The sequence below is a fragment of the Anser brachyrhynchus genome (assembly GCF_964034855.1).
Source record: "Anser brachyrhynchus genome assembly, chromosome: 15".
Lineage (NCBI taxonomy): Eukaryota > Metazoa > Chordata > Aves > Anseriformes > Anatidae > Anser > Anser brachyrhynchus.
Window position 1 is genome coordinate 6,047,937 of NC_137733.1, and position 16,894 is coordinate 6,064,830.

The window sequence follows — 16,894 nt, forward strand, 5'->3', positions numbered from 1 at the left end:
TAAAATGATATTCTAATCAGGATGACTTTTGTCTTCAGATTTGTGATGGTGTCCACCATAAGTTTCCTTGATTCTTAATTTTACGTTGTTCAGAATGTGATTCACATCTGTGCATACCAGAATGTACTTCTGAGCCCTGGAGCATCGTAAGACAAAGTGAACAGATGTATTTTGTTGGGAGGGATTTCTTCCCTCCAAACCAAGCATGTCTTGAAATGAAAAGATGGAGTCATTAGTAATGTTGTTAATACATTTTCCTTTTACTACGTGATTTCACGGAAGATATCCCTAAAGATTTTGAAGAATTATTTTATTGAGAAAATGAAATGAATTGAAATTTCTTTAATCATCCTATGCTTAGTTAATATTACAAAATAATGTGGGGATTATTGTAGTTCTTCAGCATTTTCAGAATGAGAAAAGCTTGTAGACATTTCCTTAATAACTCAATGTCTGTGGAACCCACAGTTATCTTGTCTAGTAGCTGGGAGCTTTATGCGTCCGTAGCCAGAGGTGAGATGTGATAGAGACAGATTTATTGTAGGGAATATCGTGATGGATTAATCACCATGAAATATATCTAGAATATTCCTTTCCTTTACCAGACAAGGAGTATAAATGTGTTTTTACTCAAACAATGCATTGCCCTGTGTTACTGGGTTTAGATACTACCGAGACTGTGTTGTTGTACAGGAAAGAAAGCGAAATGCTTGGGCCAGCTGGGATAAAGACTGGGTCTGCAACTGAATGGCTGGAGCACACAGCTGGGACTTCTGGTGGTTCTTCCCTGAGCTGTTTTTGCTTTCCCATCACACAGTATTTGGCTAATTAACTGATTACAAGGACTGAAACCTGTGTCTGGCATAGGCACAAGTCCTGCTCCTGGTACTGCCTGGGCTGGGTGCTTTACAGCTGTGTCGGGGTTCCAAAAAGGCCAAATGTCAGCAGCAAGGATCTCTGCAGAAACCAACCAAGGATCTCGGGGCCCGAACTATTACTGTCTTTGGATGCTCTATTGGTAATTTGCAGAGAGCTCTTAGGAGCACAGGAGTGTGTTAGTAGTGAGCCATGGGATAGAGGAAATAAATTGCAGGGCTTGTTGCTTTGCACAGCAAGGCCCTGTGTTTGTGGCATGTCCATAGCTCTGTGTCCTGGGACTGCCCTCACTGCTGGAATTAATGTTTGTTGTCAGATTCGGGACCTAGTGGTTTTGTGGGGTTTGGAGGAGGGTTACGATGCGTATGACCTCATGTAATTAGGATATCCGTTTCATCTGTCCTGTCTCATAGGAATATAAATTCTTCCTGCTTGCGGTTATCTCTTATTGAATTACTGAATTGACAGATAGAAAGTTTTAATATAACAGGAAAGATGTAGACTGTTGGGAGAAGCAAGGACAAAGGTACTGAGCCCGCCACCCTTTGGTTTAAATGGTACGGCATAGCGTCCCCTCCTACACAGCACAGAAGAAAGTAAGATGGGACTGGAAAAATCCGCCAGCCACTTTAATCCCCCAGGAAGGGGACTTGTAGCACAGTGGCAGTGCTGCGGTGCCGTGCCGCTCTGTGGGTCAGGCAGGAACCTTTCACGTTCCCGCTTCTCTGAATGTCTTTACTGAGGCTCTGCCTTGGGTCCACAATTTGGCTCCATGATAATAATGAAGCAGGTTTTAAAGTAGAGCAAATTTTCTGGCTGTTGATTCCATTCTTGCAGTGAATTTTTATTTCTTTTCTATTGCATTGTAATAATTGGATTTTCAGGATAGATGGAAGTGATTCGTGATGATACTTTAAAACTATTTGGAGTTGTTAGAAAATAGGTGACTGAATCTCGAGCTTTCCAAACATGAAGTTTGCTTGCTTGAATAGGCAGTGCAATTATGTCAATCTGAAAAATATATGTAGTTTTATGTGTTTTTCCTCTTTTTATTTCTAAGTAGCCTTTGAGTGCAAAACATTTTTTTCCTTTTACTAGACATTGATTTTTCTTTCTTGAGGTTGAATGGAACTGAAATTGGAATTCCTGTCTCTAACCATGTCCTTCATGATGTGGTGTATTAGTCGTCTTTGCGTAGTGGATGTTTAACAGATTCTGTCAATTTAATGGCATACTTCTCTTAAAATTTAATACCTACTGTTTCTACGGTTTAGTTTTTTAGATTCCTTGTACCCAAAGAGATGGAAGAACACATCTGGCTTTCTGCTTTGTGTGTCGGTTCGTTTGAGGTCACATTGGCCAAAATTTTCAAAAGCGGTTTGGGGTTTTTGTACCGTAAGCCTCATACTGCCCCTGATCAGGGTGTGCAACATCAGTAACCTGTTCTGGAAAGTGTGACTTCACTTTTACCTGTGCTCCTGCGTGCAGGAAGTGGGTGTAGAGTCACTGTGCTGCGTTGTGACTTGGTGAAGAAAGAGGCAAGATGCAAGCACCGCCCAGAAATCTGGTTGTAAAGTCATGAAGCTTGGCCGGAATCAGATGACAAAACGTTGATCAACAGCTGTTTGCTTTGTTTCCTTTGCTCCCTGAAAAGTTGGAGCTAGGTCCGTGGTTTGAGATGCAGTCCTTTCTCCCTTCCGTTTCACGTGAAACTTTCCTGCGTTGAAGTATTCGGAGAAGCCCAGTGCAGAGTGGGCAAAGCTAGTACCAACCGTTCTGGTGTTCGAGTCGTGTATCCCGAGGCTGAAGGTATTGCACTGCTAGGCATCCGTAAGAGGATGTGAAGTTAAAACTTAGCTGTATTTGTATTTGTAGAACTAGAGGGCAAACAGCTCTTCTTTGCTTGTCTGTTTAGTCAGGCCATCAGCAAGAGTGCCTCAAGGTTTAACCTGGAGTTTGGCGTTGGCTCCTTGTGGCTGTTCGTTTGTAACGTAATCTTGTTAGGAATTTCAAGAACTCCGTTTGTGTCCTTTCTGCAACAGATGTGTAGCTTCTGCGATGCTCACTTTTTCCCTTTGGTATTTTGAATAAAAAATGATAACGTTATAGTTTTTGATGGCTTTTTTCCTTACTGGTCTGTCCGTACTTTTCAGAGATGGAAGACAAGGGAATAAAGTCGGTAATATTGTAGCAGGGAATAATTTGACAGAAACAATAAAATATTCTGAAGGTACTGCTGAAAGAGAAGACAGTTAAATTAGGATAATTGATCTTATTCTTGTAACTCATTAAGGGTGAAATTTACCTCTCTGCAGCATCATCACAAGACCTGGGCAGCACTTACATTCCACTTAAACTTAATTTGAATTTAAGTGGTGCACAGGGTTTTTGCTGATCTTCGCACAGGGAAGAATTAATGGAGAGTTTGAGGTTTTTTTAGTCTGGTAATTATCTGCAAATGTTCTGACGTGCAGAAAGTGCACATATTTCAGAAAGATTTCTTTTAGAAACATCAGCAATACGGTGAGGCAAATTTGTTTCCAAACAGGAAGATTTATTCTCATAAAGCAGAGGATGGTGCCCCCAAAAAGAGCTTTAGAGTGAAGTGTGAAAAGGTAAAGATTTTATTCTTTGTTACATGATAAATTCTTTCTTCCCAAAGGCTACCAAGGCTCACATAAAGCTCAACACGAAGAAGCTGTACCAGGCAGATGGCTATGCAGTGAAGGAACTGCTGAAAGTCACCTCTGTGCTTTACGGTGCTATGAACACCAAGGGAGTGGAGCGCGCAGACGTGAGTGAGGAAGACAGCAGCAAATTCAAGTTTGATCTTGGCTCAAAAGTAAGGAAAACTTGTAGTCTTGTTTTGTATTAATCTGTGGAAAAAAAAAAACCATTTTCTGGCTGAAACCTAAGTAGAGAATGTTCTCTAAAGGAAGTTGATATGTCTTTATCTCAGACTTTCTGTGGCTGAAGTTACACACTATGGCTTGTTTTTAATTTGTGTGTTCTTAAGCAGAAGTAGAGGCAACAGAGGCACAAAATTGGTTATCTTTGTTTTGCATTGCTATTGAAATTGCAGAGCTATTGGAGTAGGCCAGAATAAAGACTTATTTTCTCTCTCTTAATCTCATTGCAACAAGGGAGCTTCCAAACCACTGACTGATAGTTGGGTTTTAAGCCAATTTGGGTTGAGTGAAAGGGGAATCTTCCTGTCATCTTAACGGACATCAAATGTTGTTCAAGCCCTTAAAATAAATGCCTTCTCTAGATATTTCATAAAAAAAAAAAAAAGGCAACCAACAAAACTGTGTTAAATAAGAGGAATTCTTGTTGCTGCTTTTTTGTTACTTTTATCACCTCTTTATGTTCTGGTATCTTTAGTCTTTGATTCTATTATAGCTGTGCTATGTCAGATCTGCTAAGAAAGTACCGAGAAGAAATCATGAAAAAACACTTATCCTAGATGATCAGTATTTGCTATTTATGCACCATGCTAGTCATGTACCTTCTATTATATGCACTTTTTACTTTTGCATGTGGAAAAAGGTATTTTCCCTTTGCCCTGGGCAGCACGTGAACCAACAACCGGCAGAGTCAGTTTTGAGGAGTGTTTTTTGTTGGCCTGAGGTGTCTGGGGTTTTACTGATGTGTAAATGGAGGCTAATCTAGACCACGTTAAAGCCAAGAGACAAGCTCACTGTGATTCCGGTGGGGAACTTCAGTGCTACAGTAGAGATTCAGCCTCTGTGCTGGCCTCCCATGCATTTTTAACATAAAATGGGAAAAATCTGTGGATCTTCTGTGTGATATTGTGGATTCTCTTTTGCCATTGAGTGCTGTTGCTCTGTTTCCAGATTGCTGACTTGAAGGCAGCTAGACAGCTTGCTTCTGAAATCACCTCCAAAGGAGCAAGTCTGTATGACTTACTTGGCAAAGAAGTTGAGCTAAGGGTAAGTTAACCCTGGAGAGTGTACAAGAACTTTTGTTCGCTGGGTGCTGCGAAGGAAAAAAGGTGGAAAAAGTATGTAGCTGTTTTTAACAGCTGCATCTAAAATGAATATCCTGTTATTTGTAGGATTGGGTCAGAAAGTTTGCGTTTTCTTCCCACTCATTAACACCTGGATTGCAATGAAACTGAGAGAACAGTTTTTGGCACTTTCTCTTCAGAAGAAAACTGAAATAGTCTGTGAAGAACTATTTGGGGATATTGACTTCACGTGTATGTTTTAGCAGTGGTGATGAATGTGTTCTGAAAGATAAATGATTAATGCCTTTAGTTATCCAAGTGCAAGGCTCGTTATTTCTGTTACAGTAATTGAAAGCCCCACAAGCCTGCAGGGTACATATTCTTTAGCTTTGTTGTAAAATCACAAGCTATTGCATGAAGTCACGGAAGTGTCATCAAACACTTTGCCAATAAGTCTTTCAATATTTTCTTTAATGCTTTCATCTGCAATGCTGTAGATTATTTGTTTGCTGATAACAGACATTTAAGCGAGGGAAGCCCAGAATATCTAGTATTGTTTTTGGTAATCTTCAGATTTGTAATATCTGAGCTGTGGGAAGCGCATCCTGTAAGAGCAGTAGACTGTGTGCCTTGACAACTAATGCTCCCGGGTCCTCGTTTGATGGAGTGCGAGTGTTTCAAAGGATGGATGATGCACAGGGAAGATTACCTGTGGAGCGTTGTCTTTTCTTCTAGATACATTAGCATGGTGTACAGCTGTGTGAAAGACATTAGTATCTTAGAAGGGAGAGAGAAGTGATAACCAGTTTGATTCAACATACACAAGTCTTACAAAACTGTTAATCAGTCACTTGTCATCTTGTACTTTTTGCTTAATTTGCTGGCTTTGACATTTTCACATTTTCACGTGAGTACTGCCTAACGTGCTAATGCTTGCTTTAGAGCATTAAACTATTTTTTTTTCTGTATGTGGCATCTCTTAGAGCTCAGCTAAAAAGTCAAGTACAGGTCAGTGTAAGTCAGCATTTTTAGAAAGTACTTAAGCATTGCTTTGAAATTGGTCATTGTTTAGTCACTTTAAATCAAGGCTTTTAGGAGTCCAACTGACTTTAGAACTGGGCCTTAAAATAGGGACTTACACAAGTGCCGAGTGCTGAAAGTGTGAAATGAAAAATCAAGAGATGGGTAAGTGCTTCATCGCAGCCACTTCTCGTTGCACCCATTAAGAGACCTTCAATGGTAGTCTGTTTAAGGGTGCGATTTGTAAAAGGATAGAATTTATTATATACTGTAGAGAGCGTATGTTTCTTGTGGTGTAACGACAGAGTGCACAAGCTGGGGCTAACTGATCTTACAGAGGTACGCAGTTTGTATTTTGCAAAAAGGCTTGACAGACTGAATTTGTTATCTTTAAGAAATCCTTTCCTAGGAAAGATGACCTTTGCTTCTGTCTCATTAGCTACGAGTTTATATCTTTAAAGCACAAAATGACACTATGCCAGTGCAGTGAGTACCTCAAGAGCAACAAAGAAAATTTCTTGCTCTGTTCCTTTGCATTTGATACTGATTCCAGCCTTCTGAGTGATTTGTTAAAACTGGAGGAAAAAAAAAAATTGGCTTGTGTGTTAAATGCCAAGTTTGGTATGTAATTGTGTACGAGTTTGAGATTTAAGCATTTAGCAAAGCAAATAATTTTCAGGTTAAAAAGCCATGAGGTTGCAATAAGCAGTTTTCTGGTGGAGTTTGTCAAGTTTGTTTGTTTTAATTATAAGCAGTTGTTTTTTTACTTCATGGCTTTGTTTTCTTCTACAAAGACTGCTAGCGTGGTGATGGTGATTACTTGGCTTTTTGTTGTTTGTTTATTTTAAATGGGGTCGCTGAGCACTTGCAACATCTTTGAAAGAGAAAGGGACAAAAGGCAGTTGTAGCCATGGCCTCTTTGGAACTGATCCAGCCTGGAATATGTCTAGGGCTATGTATGGGAGCACAATGGGTATGGTCTTCCCTGAGGACTGTGTCTTCATGTCCTGTTCTGTTGAACAAATATTGTAAAATGGGTATGGGAAAAGCACTTTAACAGTGGTTGGTTTTTAATTGGGACTTCTTATTTTTTTTTATGGAAAATGTATTTAATCATATAAAGAGCCTATAAATTGATAGGAAGGGATGAAGAATTTGCTTTCAATTAGTAACAGAAAGTTTATGACTAGACACCTGTTGCTGCCATTTTTTAGAAAATTGCAGTTTAGATACTGTAAAAATTATTTCCAGCCCGTGCACCAGAAAAAGTAATCTCCTAAAAATGAGCTGAACTTAGTGTGTTGTTCTGAGTAGTTTACAGATCACTTATACCAGGAAATGACCAAAGTGCTGGGCAGCTTTATTGGTTTTGGCACTGTTATGCCTCTTGTTGTCTGGAGAGACGGTGGAGGCCAGCACAGCGCCTTTGGGAGAGCTTAGAAAACATAAGGTGAAGTGAGACTAAATACAAGCGAATTCCCCTGGCTCTTGTCACTTCCATCTTTTCAGGAGTCACAAAGCAAAACCTTTACCCTCAAATTGGTACTGGGGTCACTTCAGTTTACCTCTTTGTAAAGTAGATACAGTAACTTTCTCTTCCTCTGCGAAGCTTAACTAATAATATGGGAAGTGTTGTCTTGGGCTTTTCTGACAGAATCTGCAATACGATTGTGAATGATTATAGCCGGGATTCGATTCAGGAGTGATAACCTTCCTTTTGGCAGCTACCGAGATCTTTGTGACGGAACCTGAGACCCTCGCTCTGTACTTTAGGAAGCAGATGGAAAAGGGAAATCCAGAAATAATGTGTAGGTGGGAGATAAATCTTACCGCTCCCTGAAGCTGGAATTCGGCTGAATGTGCAGCTGGGTCACTGGCTCACCGCTCCATTGTGCGGTTTGAGCCCTGTTTGGTGGTGCTGAAGGGTGTGCGCATCAATGCAGTCCATCCCAGGGCAAACCGGCCCCGTGTGCCTCAGCCACCTGTGTTGCTGGGATGCAGGATACTACCCAGAACTGCACCGCGTGCATGCATGTTTCGGTTGAGTGTAAAGGGAACTCAGTGTGGATGGCACGAAGGCGAGACACCTGCAGCTTGGTGAGATGGCTTTCCCCTTTCACCTGCCGGTGCAGGCCTTGGTCAAAGATCTTGACTGGGTGCACCAGGTGATCCTGCAATCACAGATGTGAGCACCTGAGTGTGTGTGGTGTAAGACAGTTGATGTGCTGCCTGGCACTGCCCAGCTTGAGGGCTTCTGTGTGCCTCCAACTCCCGGCAGCAGCAGCTCCAGCCTCGCTGCAGGCTATCCCAGCTGGGGGAGCGGAATCCTCGGGGCTGCGGGGTTTTCCTACACAAAGTTTATGGCAGGGAGGGAGGATGTCTCTGGGGGAAAAAGAGGGATGTATGGTAACCTTTAGAAGATTTCATCATCCTAATTTTTCCTCCCAAATATTTTAAATAATTGGGCTACATGAGCTCACTTGAGTATGAAATGAACTCATCGAGTGAGAGGCAGAGAGCCAAATGCTGCTGTTTTCTGCCATTGCCATTAAGTCTGATAATGCCTATGGAAGTCAGTGGAGTTGTAGTTATTTCCAAACAGCCAGTGTGGAGGGCAGTAAGGAATTGCCCGTCATCATTTCACCCCATCTCCCTGGATTCTTCACAGACTCGGTGAGGTGCTCTGAAGCTGACGGGGTGGCATCCTGTGCCTGCCCTTCCCACCCCGTTCCAGGTGGGCAGGAGAAGTGCTGGGAATTCTGCCTTCATGTGGAGACCTAGAGCTTTGTCTGTACATATCAAATTAGCTGCCATTAATCTAAGGTTACTTTTAGTATTTTTTTTAATGTGTTGGTTATTGATTTCCATTGCTTATTTTCTTTTGACATTGCATGGCTAAGTAACGCACACAATAAATTGCACTGGAGGAGAGACTGCGCTATTGAAGGGCAGTAGGAGAGCAGTATGGTTTATTTGTTAATTACGTTTTATGTCCTGAAACCTGTTGCATATATTAAAATGCATCGACAGTTCTGATATTGTTTTAATGAATTTGAGAACATGGTTGTTTTATTTTCCCCGAACTCCCTCCCCCTTCCCTTCCAATTCATCCTTCTCCAAATATCCAATTGGAGGATCTTGCTACCGAGGCTTAGTTAAGCTGAGGATCTTGTTTCTATCCTAAGCAAAGACTGCTTCATTTTCTTGTAACTGTAAAAGAAATGCCAGCGTTTGTCATTAATGGGTTGAATAGATCTGTTTTCATTGTCTAAGCACCTTTTGGGGAAAGATCACTGGGAAAAGTGAAGTAAAACTCATTTTTATTTCCTGTAGAAACGTTGACTATAATTTGTCACAACCTTTATTTTCTTTATTGGAGCTCTTCTTGCACATAATTTGTATAGAAGCTATGTAGAAAATCCTTATGCATAAGATAAACCTTATTGATCCAAGTCATGGGTCACTTTCGTAAATTACTTTCTGAATGAAAACAAATTTCAGCCAGAGAAGGGAAGGGTTTATTAAGGGAAAATTTATATCAGATGTGTTGTAGGTACGTATTGATGTAAATGCATCTGTATTAATTTGGTAGAGTATTTGTGTTCATGGAAATGTGGTACTGTGCCTTTGTAATACCTTTATAAATCCATGATTTCCTCATTGAATTTCTGATATATTTGTAAACTGCTTTTAGAATTAATCTATAATGTTCAAACAACAAAAAAAAACACAACCAATAAACATCACTCAAACCTTTAATTTAAGAATACCGGAGGAAGCAAAACCTACAGGTACTTATTTGCTTAATTCAGACTAGGGTGCTGTTGGTAATTTTTTGGTCAGAATCTTAACTAAAAGCTATGCTTATCTCATCAGATGAAAATCACAAATGTCATTTTTGGTTTAAATAAGAAATCAGATTTTATATTGGAGCAGAACGGGAAGGCATTTCCAGATAAACAGCCCTACAGCAGCAGAAAGCTGAAATGTGAGGAGAAGCCGCTGGGTTCCAGCCCTGCAGACGGGTCAGGAGATTTCTTTTCCTGCTCTCCCACCTCGTGCGTCGGGCTGCGGGGCGCGAGGTGTGGGTAGGGAGAAGTGCAGGTGCTGCCTTTGCCCTGTTGCAGCTGGGGGACACCGGTGCTGGCAGGTCACTGCCGGGGGGGGAACTTGGCACAGTTCAGCGCTAAGGGGGAGAGAGACGGAAAGCTGGACGTCATCAGGGGATCTTTGGAGTTCAGTGCTGGAGTGCACTGAAGCTGCTGGGATGCCGTGCTTCAAGAACAGCTGTTGGTGAGCACAGCATAGGTGTCCTGTGGCAGCGCGCTGGGGGAGGGACAGGCTTCTTGTTTTAAAATGGATTTAGCCCTTCTATTTGTGGATAGTTTGCAGTTGCCAGTCTTACTGGTCCAAGTATAGAAATTGGAAAGTTGGAGTTCGTAGAGTCTGTTTTTCAATATGCTGGTTCCTAGCGCTCAGTAATTGTTTCTTCATGCGTGGAATCATTGTAATCTTGATATATGTTAGGACTGTAGCGGAGCTGATGAATGAGTTCTGGTGCAACACAGTGAGTTCCCCAGCTGAAAAGCAAATTCTGTGTACGGAGGTGCATGTATTTATCTTCATTGTCTCCTTTACTGCCAGTGGGACTTCCTCTGCATTGCATGACTATGTGGCCTTAATTTTCAGAGTATTTATATCCAGCTTTGGAAGAGTAACTAGACACTGAGTTCTCGCTTCCTAGCACTCCCTTCCTGCCCCCCCCCCCCCCCTCAGATGAGGAAATGTGGGGGTTGATTTGAGTTTGGGATAGGGATGGAGAGATATGATTTATATTTCTCCCTCTCTCCATCCCTCTCTCTCTCTCTCTCTGTGCATACACTGTTTTCTATGCTTACGAGGACCAAAAGAAGTAGAAGTTGAAACTACTGGTGCTGTGATCAAGCTTGTCAAGCCCCAAATCAAGAAAAGCACTAGAGTAATTAATGTTGGTGCTCAGGCGAAATGCAGCGCCACTTCATTGTGCATTCAGTTCAGTTTTCACGTGGGTCGGCTGACCCTGGACCTACACAGCTAACTGCTACGGTCTTGTAAATGGCCCAGAGACCTTAGAAAAGCCAGTGGTCCCCTGTGTCATGTAACAGCTGGTTACCGACAGGTCGCTCGTGGGGAAGATGGCAAGACAAGTCTTTACTGGGTGGGAGGGCTGATGAGGTGACCCAAAAGATTCTTTAGCATAAAGCAGTAACGACTTTCAAGGTCAATTGTGATCAATTGAGGAAGGATGCTCCTGAGTTGTCATACGTTGAACATCCAAAAGGAAAAATTCACGGCTATTTATAACACTTGGGCGAAGCTGACTGTCTCTGAGAGGCTGCCACTTTGCGTCTGCCAGAGGTCCCGTGGACATGTTAGCAGGAGCCTGTCAAGTAGCTGCCTTGCTTAGGCTTGCTGGCTTATTAGACGCAGTAAGATAATGAAGCAAAAAAATTCCAAAATAAAACTGCCTCTGCGCTGGTGGCAGGCGTAAAGATTTCTGACCTTCTCAAGGTTGTTTTCATTTTATTTACCTCTTAATTAACTCCAAGCCATGTAAAACTGAAGAAAGGTGAAAATAATCTCTCTTCTGATGTACTTTGCTTGTGCTGAAGATGGGCGGCACCCTGGGTCAGTATTCTCACGTTCCTCTTGGCTCTTACTCAGTCTGCGACCTTGAACAAACCATTTAGTCCCTGTGTATTCTCTTGCGTAAATAAAGTAATTTCTGTAATTTTGTAGATCAGAGCTTTTAACAGCCAGATAGTGTTTCCAAGTCTGCGGAAGATGAATTTTGAAGTACAGGGTGTTGGTACGAGTGTTACTGTTATGTATGCACACAGTATAAGCTTATCCCAAAATTGATGGAAGCCATTGAGAATCTCTTTGCTGACTTCAGTTTGTGACATGCTTGAATTAAACTCTCAGGAGAGCCAAAGGCATTTAGATCCAGCTGCGGAACTGAAATGGCATTAGTTACAACATAAAGAGATGCCTCTGAAGACATTTAACTGGATCTCTTCATTCCCTGCTTCTTGATTTAAGATTCCCTCTCCCCTGCTTCCCCCTGCTCATTCTGTTGCAGTTTGCTGCCTGCCCCTCTCCGTCGAGGGAGAGGTGGGTCGGTTTGGAGTGACAGCTGCGTTCTTGAAAGGTAACTACAAGAAATTATTTTACCTGTAACGCTGGAAACGTTTTCCATCTGCCAAATGTTAGTTCTGGGTGCTAGAGACTGCCTAGGGGAGGCTGATAAACTAATTTCTCTCTTTCCCGTGCCTTGGCTACAAAGTTGCCACGCACATCACAGGGGTAAAAGTGATTTCTAGTGGGAACTTGTAATTCGAAGTTCCCAGAACTCCAGAGAATTACCTAGTTTGCTTCAAATTCTTTGAGCTGTGCTGCTTCAAACCAAAACCTAACTTACCAGTTTTGAAGAAGAGGGATTATTGCAAGGTGGGAAGCTGAAATTAAACCTTGAGGTTGTGAGAAGTTGAATCAATACTGCCCTATACTTTGGATTGTTTTAACCATAGGCGTGGTTATATGTTCACGTGACAAATAATTTTCTGGTGAGCTTTGCATTAGTATTTGGCTTGCAGACATAGCATCATCTATAAATTGGTAGGGGGCGCGTTTCCTGTTGCAGTTTGGGGCCAGTTGTTTCAGTGCAGTGATGATTTTGTCAACCAGCTGGAAGACTTGCATGCTTGTAGCTCAGTTCTAGACTGTTTTGAAAAGCCATTCTAGCTTAGCTGGGAAGCAAATCACATCCAAACCATCTTCTGTATGTCACAGCACTTGTCAAAAACTGCATGACTCTGCAAGAAGGTTCGCTTAATAATTGGGCTACATCAGAAACGCTGCGTTCTGAATATCTGGTGAGGCTTCAGTTGCTCATTATTCCTAACCTTCCTTCATTAGAGACAAAGTATAGCCATGTCAAAATTTTAATTACATCAGAGGAAAATGTGCTGACTTAAATTGCCTTTGTTTCTGCCGAAGAGCCGCCCCGTATTTCTGTCACTGGAGCACACCAGCCACTCCACTTCTTGCTGGTTAAGCTTTGTTGGGAATGGAAACCCAAGCTGCGTGGCAATGTCTACGGAATCGAGGGCTCGATGCGAGTTTAAAAGTTTAAACTGTCTCTCGGGTGGTATTGCTGCATACCCAATGCCTGTTCCTGCTTTTACTGCAGCTTTGCATGGTGTCATAGCATGTTTTTGAGGTCTGAAAGATGCTGCTGAACAAAACACTCTTTTTGTTGATGCTTCTTTTTCGTTCTGAGGAAATCATAACCCTTCCTGAAGCTTTCCTTTTATTTTTATCGAGTAGGGAAAGGAAATACTTTTAAAAACATTTGTTACAGAAGGATGTGGATAAAAGGAGATATTGAAGTAACTTCTGGCCTGAGCAGGTGCCTTGCCTTTTTGATGACCCTGCTGTTTTTTCCTTTAAAAAACAAAAAGCATGCTTCCAACTGTCCGTGCTGGCCAAGGCCAATTTCATCTGTTTGTAATAGGAAATCCACTCACAAACACAGCTTCTGCTGTGCTGGCAGACATACGTTCGTTGTCTTCTTGCCAGACTGTGGAAGAGACATCACAAGCTGCCGCCTGGATCAGGACCCCCGGTCCAAGCAGCACCCTGCAGCCCTGTGGACTAATCCAAACTTTACCAATGCAATGTGCCGTGAAACCCGTCGAGTATTAAATTAAAGGTGAGGGTTTGAAGGATGCAGGAAGACAGCAGTAAGCACTTGCTGGGGTTTGTGAGCGGAAGGTAATTCAGTGGAAACAGCTCTTGAGCTAGAAGACCCGCGGACCACCTGGAGGTCGGTGTGGGGAGGGGAGAGCAGCGTAACTACATGCCTGTCAGGAAGCTTTACAATTCTCCTTCTTGCCTCACAGTTCAGCAGTCTGGATGCTAATGTTTGCAAGGGGTTTCTTCTGTCATAAAACATATGTTCAGATTACATCTTATCTGGCTAGGCAGGCTGCCTGATTCTTTTTGGTCTGCAGAAAATTATGCTTTCCAGCTGGTTCTTTAGCTCAGATCCCCTTCTCGTGCCATGTTTTTTAAACATTGCAATAGCTACTGGGGCTTCGGACAGTAGCTTTGGTTGAGGGCTCTGCATTGCTGAGTAGGCAGATGTCTCTGTGGATTTACTTTGTGGACTGCTGAGATGAGCATACAAGACAGCAGCTTCCTGGGAGCCTGGAAGCAGCAAAAATCTCGATGAACTTGAGCTTTAATCTCCTGAGGAAGAAAGTAGGCTGTTAGGAGTATCAGGTTCCTTCAGAAGGTCTTGATTATTATAGAATCATAGAATATCCCAAGTGGGAAGGGACCCGTAAGGATCATCGAGTCCAACTCCTGGCACCGCACAGGTCTGCCCAAAAGCTTAGACCATGTGGCTAAGTGCACAGTCCAATCTCTTCTTAAATTCAGGCAGGCTTGGTGCAGTGACTGCTTCACTGGGGAGCCTGTTCCAGTGTGCGACCACCCTCTCGGTGAAGAACCTCTTCCTGATGTCCAGCCTAAACTTCCCCCGCCTCAGCTTAACACTGTTCCCATGGGTCCTATCGCTGGTGTTTACGGAGAATAGGTCCCCTGCCCCTCCACTCCCCCTCACGAGGAAGTTGTAGACTGCGATGAGGTCCCCCCTCAGCCTCCTCTTCTCCAGGCTGAACAGGCCAAGTGACCTCAGCCACTCCTCATATGTCTTCCCCTCTAGGCCCTTCACCATCTTCGTCGCCCTCCTCTGGACACTCTCCAACAGTTTCCCGTCCTTTTTGCACTGCGGTGCCCAGCACTGCACACAGTGCTCGAGGTGAGGCCGCACCAGCGCAGAGCAGAGCGGGACAATCACTTCCCTCGACCGACTAGCGATGCCGTGCTTGATGCACCCCAGGATACTGTTGGCCCTCCTGGCTGCCAGGGCACACTGCTGGTTCATATTCAACTTGGTGTCAACCACAGCCCCCACATCCCTCTCTGTGGGGCTGCTCTCCAGCGTCTCGTCGCCCAGTCTGTACGTATAGCCAGGGTTGCCCCATCCCAGGTGCAGGACCCAGCACTTGCTCTTGTTAAACTTCATGCGGTTGGTGATCGCACAGCTCTCCAATCTGTCCAGATCTCTCGGCAAGGCCTTTCCATCCTCAGCAGAGTCTACAACTCCTCCAAGTTTGGTGGTGTTGGCAAATTTGCTCAAAACACATTCTAGTCCTGATTATTTTTAATTTCCATCCTGTACCTTCCTGTTCATGTGTAACTGTGCCTAATAATCCATTCCATTTTGGCTAAATGTGATCACGGTGTATGTTAATTAGTTTCCTGAATGGTAAACTCTCCAAAAGTAGAGTTTTATTACCTGCATTGACAGCTGTAGTTACAAAAACCCTGTTTGCAGTGAGTATGGGATGTAATGCTTCCTGGAGTAAGACTGAAGGCAGCAGAGAGTGGCAGTGAGGAGGTAACTTGTATGTGCTCCTGAGAGAGGAGCAAAGATTTAATCCGTGGTCAAAAAATGTTATGTGCAAAGTCTACTGTGGTGGAGAAAAGCTTTTGTGTCTGGTCCTTAAGACAAAAAAGAAAAAAAAAATAAGATCTAGAAACCTCCGTTAGACTTCTGCACATCAGTATATACATATAATATACAACAGTTATCATGAGTGACCTGTATGCTAGTCGTGCACCCCTTACTGCACTTCAGAAGATACGTGCATCCATTTATCGCACATATCAGGCATGCAGGAAGCTGGCTTAGCTGGTTTTGATTCAGCATGTTGGAAAACAATAGCTAGTTGGAAATTCTTCACTGGGCATGTTTGTAGACTGTTTTTTGCATTAGTGGCTTTTCATTTTTAACCAAATATAAAACTCCTAGAGGGAAAAATCCTTAGTAAAGGAAGCGGTGGGGGGCTTTTGCAGGAATGGCAGCAACTTCCTGGCCCCATGTTGCGTGCACAGTAGGTACATTTGGCTTTTCTGCATGCTGACATTACTTTGTGGCCAGGCAGCCTGTGAATTTAGGATGACTTTAAGTGTTCCTTGTTATCACTGCAGCACCCAGGGAAACAAATCAACAGGAGCATAGTGTAGTGGGAACGACCTGCCTTGCTCAGTGGCATCACTCCTGCATGTCAGCGTATTTGCTCAGCAAGACAACGCGAAGTAGCACAGGTACACTCAAAATTCACCACCTTAGTTCTGTTTGCAGGAACTTCCTGTGCAAAGTGCCAGCATCGCCGCTGTACTCAGAGTCCGCTGACTTTAATAGAAGCTCTTCAGGTTGTGGTAGAAGGCTGAGAAATTGTACAGCTATTTCCCATTCTAGGTCTGAAATGCAAGCCAAATGAGCCACGCTGCAGCTGAGTCCATGTAAGTGCTTCTAGATTTCACAATGGGCTCACAACATTGTCCTTCATGTAAGGGTTGTGAATCAGATTATAACACCTCTTGCATAATGGAAAGCTAAAATGTACCTTGGAAGTGCTGCTGCTGGTTTCTGCTAAGGCCACGATCCCATGTACTTTTAGAAGATGCTGGGAGCTGTATCTTGACCCTCTGCCAGTAATTGCTCTGTGGAGCCCATATGACACTTGACAACAAACCAGTTCCTTCTGTAATGTTTGCTACTGCATCTTGTGCTTTGGGAGAGTTTTGTATTTGTTTTTCTTGACAATTTTAGTTGACTGCATGGAATATTTCTTATAATTGATGTGTAAGTGGGCTGAAGTCCAAACTTACAGGAGCTTTTATCTGGCTTTTATTTTACTTTTTATTCAGGAAGATGACAAAGCCATACTGTGTTGGTTTTTTTTGTTTTGCTTTTTAATTTGCAGTGCAGGTGCCCAAATCTAGCCATCTAAGCCCATTTTGGATGGCTGAAGTTGACCAAGACATCTGAAAATGGCTGGCAAATATAATACAGGACTTAGGGCGTACCTGGAAGATGAGTGACATCTTTGTTCGGGCACTGGAGTCCCCTGC

The 16,894-nt window shown here is 42.9% G+C and overlaps 1 protein-coding gene across 16 annotated transcripts in view; it reads left to right on the top strand.

The window, feature by feature from the left end:
- The window catches only part of CLUAP1 (clusterin associated protein 1), a 75,179-nt gene that overhangs the window by 4,033 nt on the left and 54,252 nt on the right, over window positions 1-16,894 (top strand). For 15 of the 16 annotated variants that reach the window (XR_013939623.1, XR_013939624.1, XM_080556398.1 and 12 more), the window contains 2 exons: window positions 3,539-3,718; window positions 4,734-4,829. Coding sequence is in view for 14 of the 16 variants with exons in the window: in XM_080556398.1 (XP_080412524.1) it covers window positions 3,539-3,718; window positions 4,734-4,829 (276 nt within the window). In the remaining 2 variants the exon portion in view is untranslated. Of the gene's footprint in view, window positions 1-883; window positions 1,019-3,538; window positions 3,719-4,733; window positions 4,830-16,894 lie in introns of those variants that run through there. The other variant, XM_080556397.1, reaches the window with a different exon arrangement.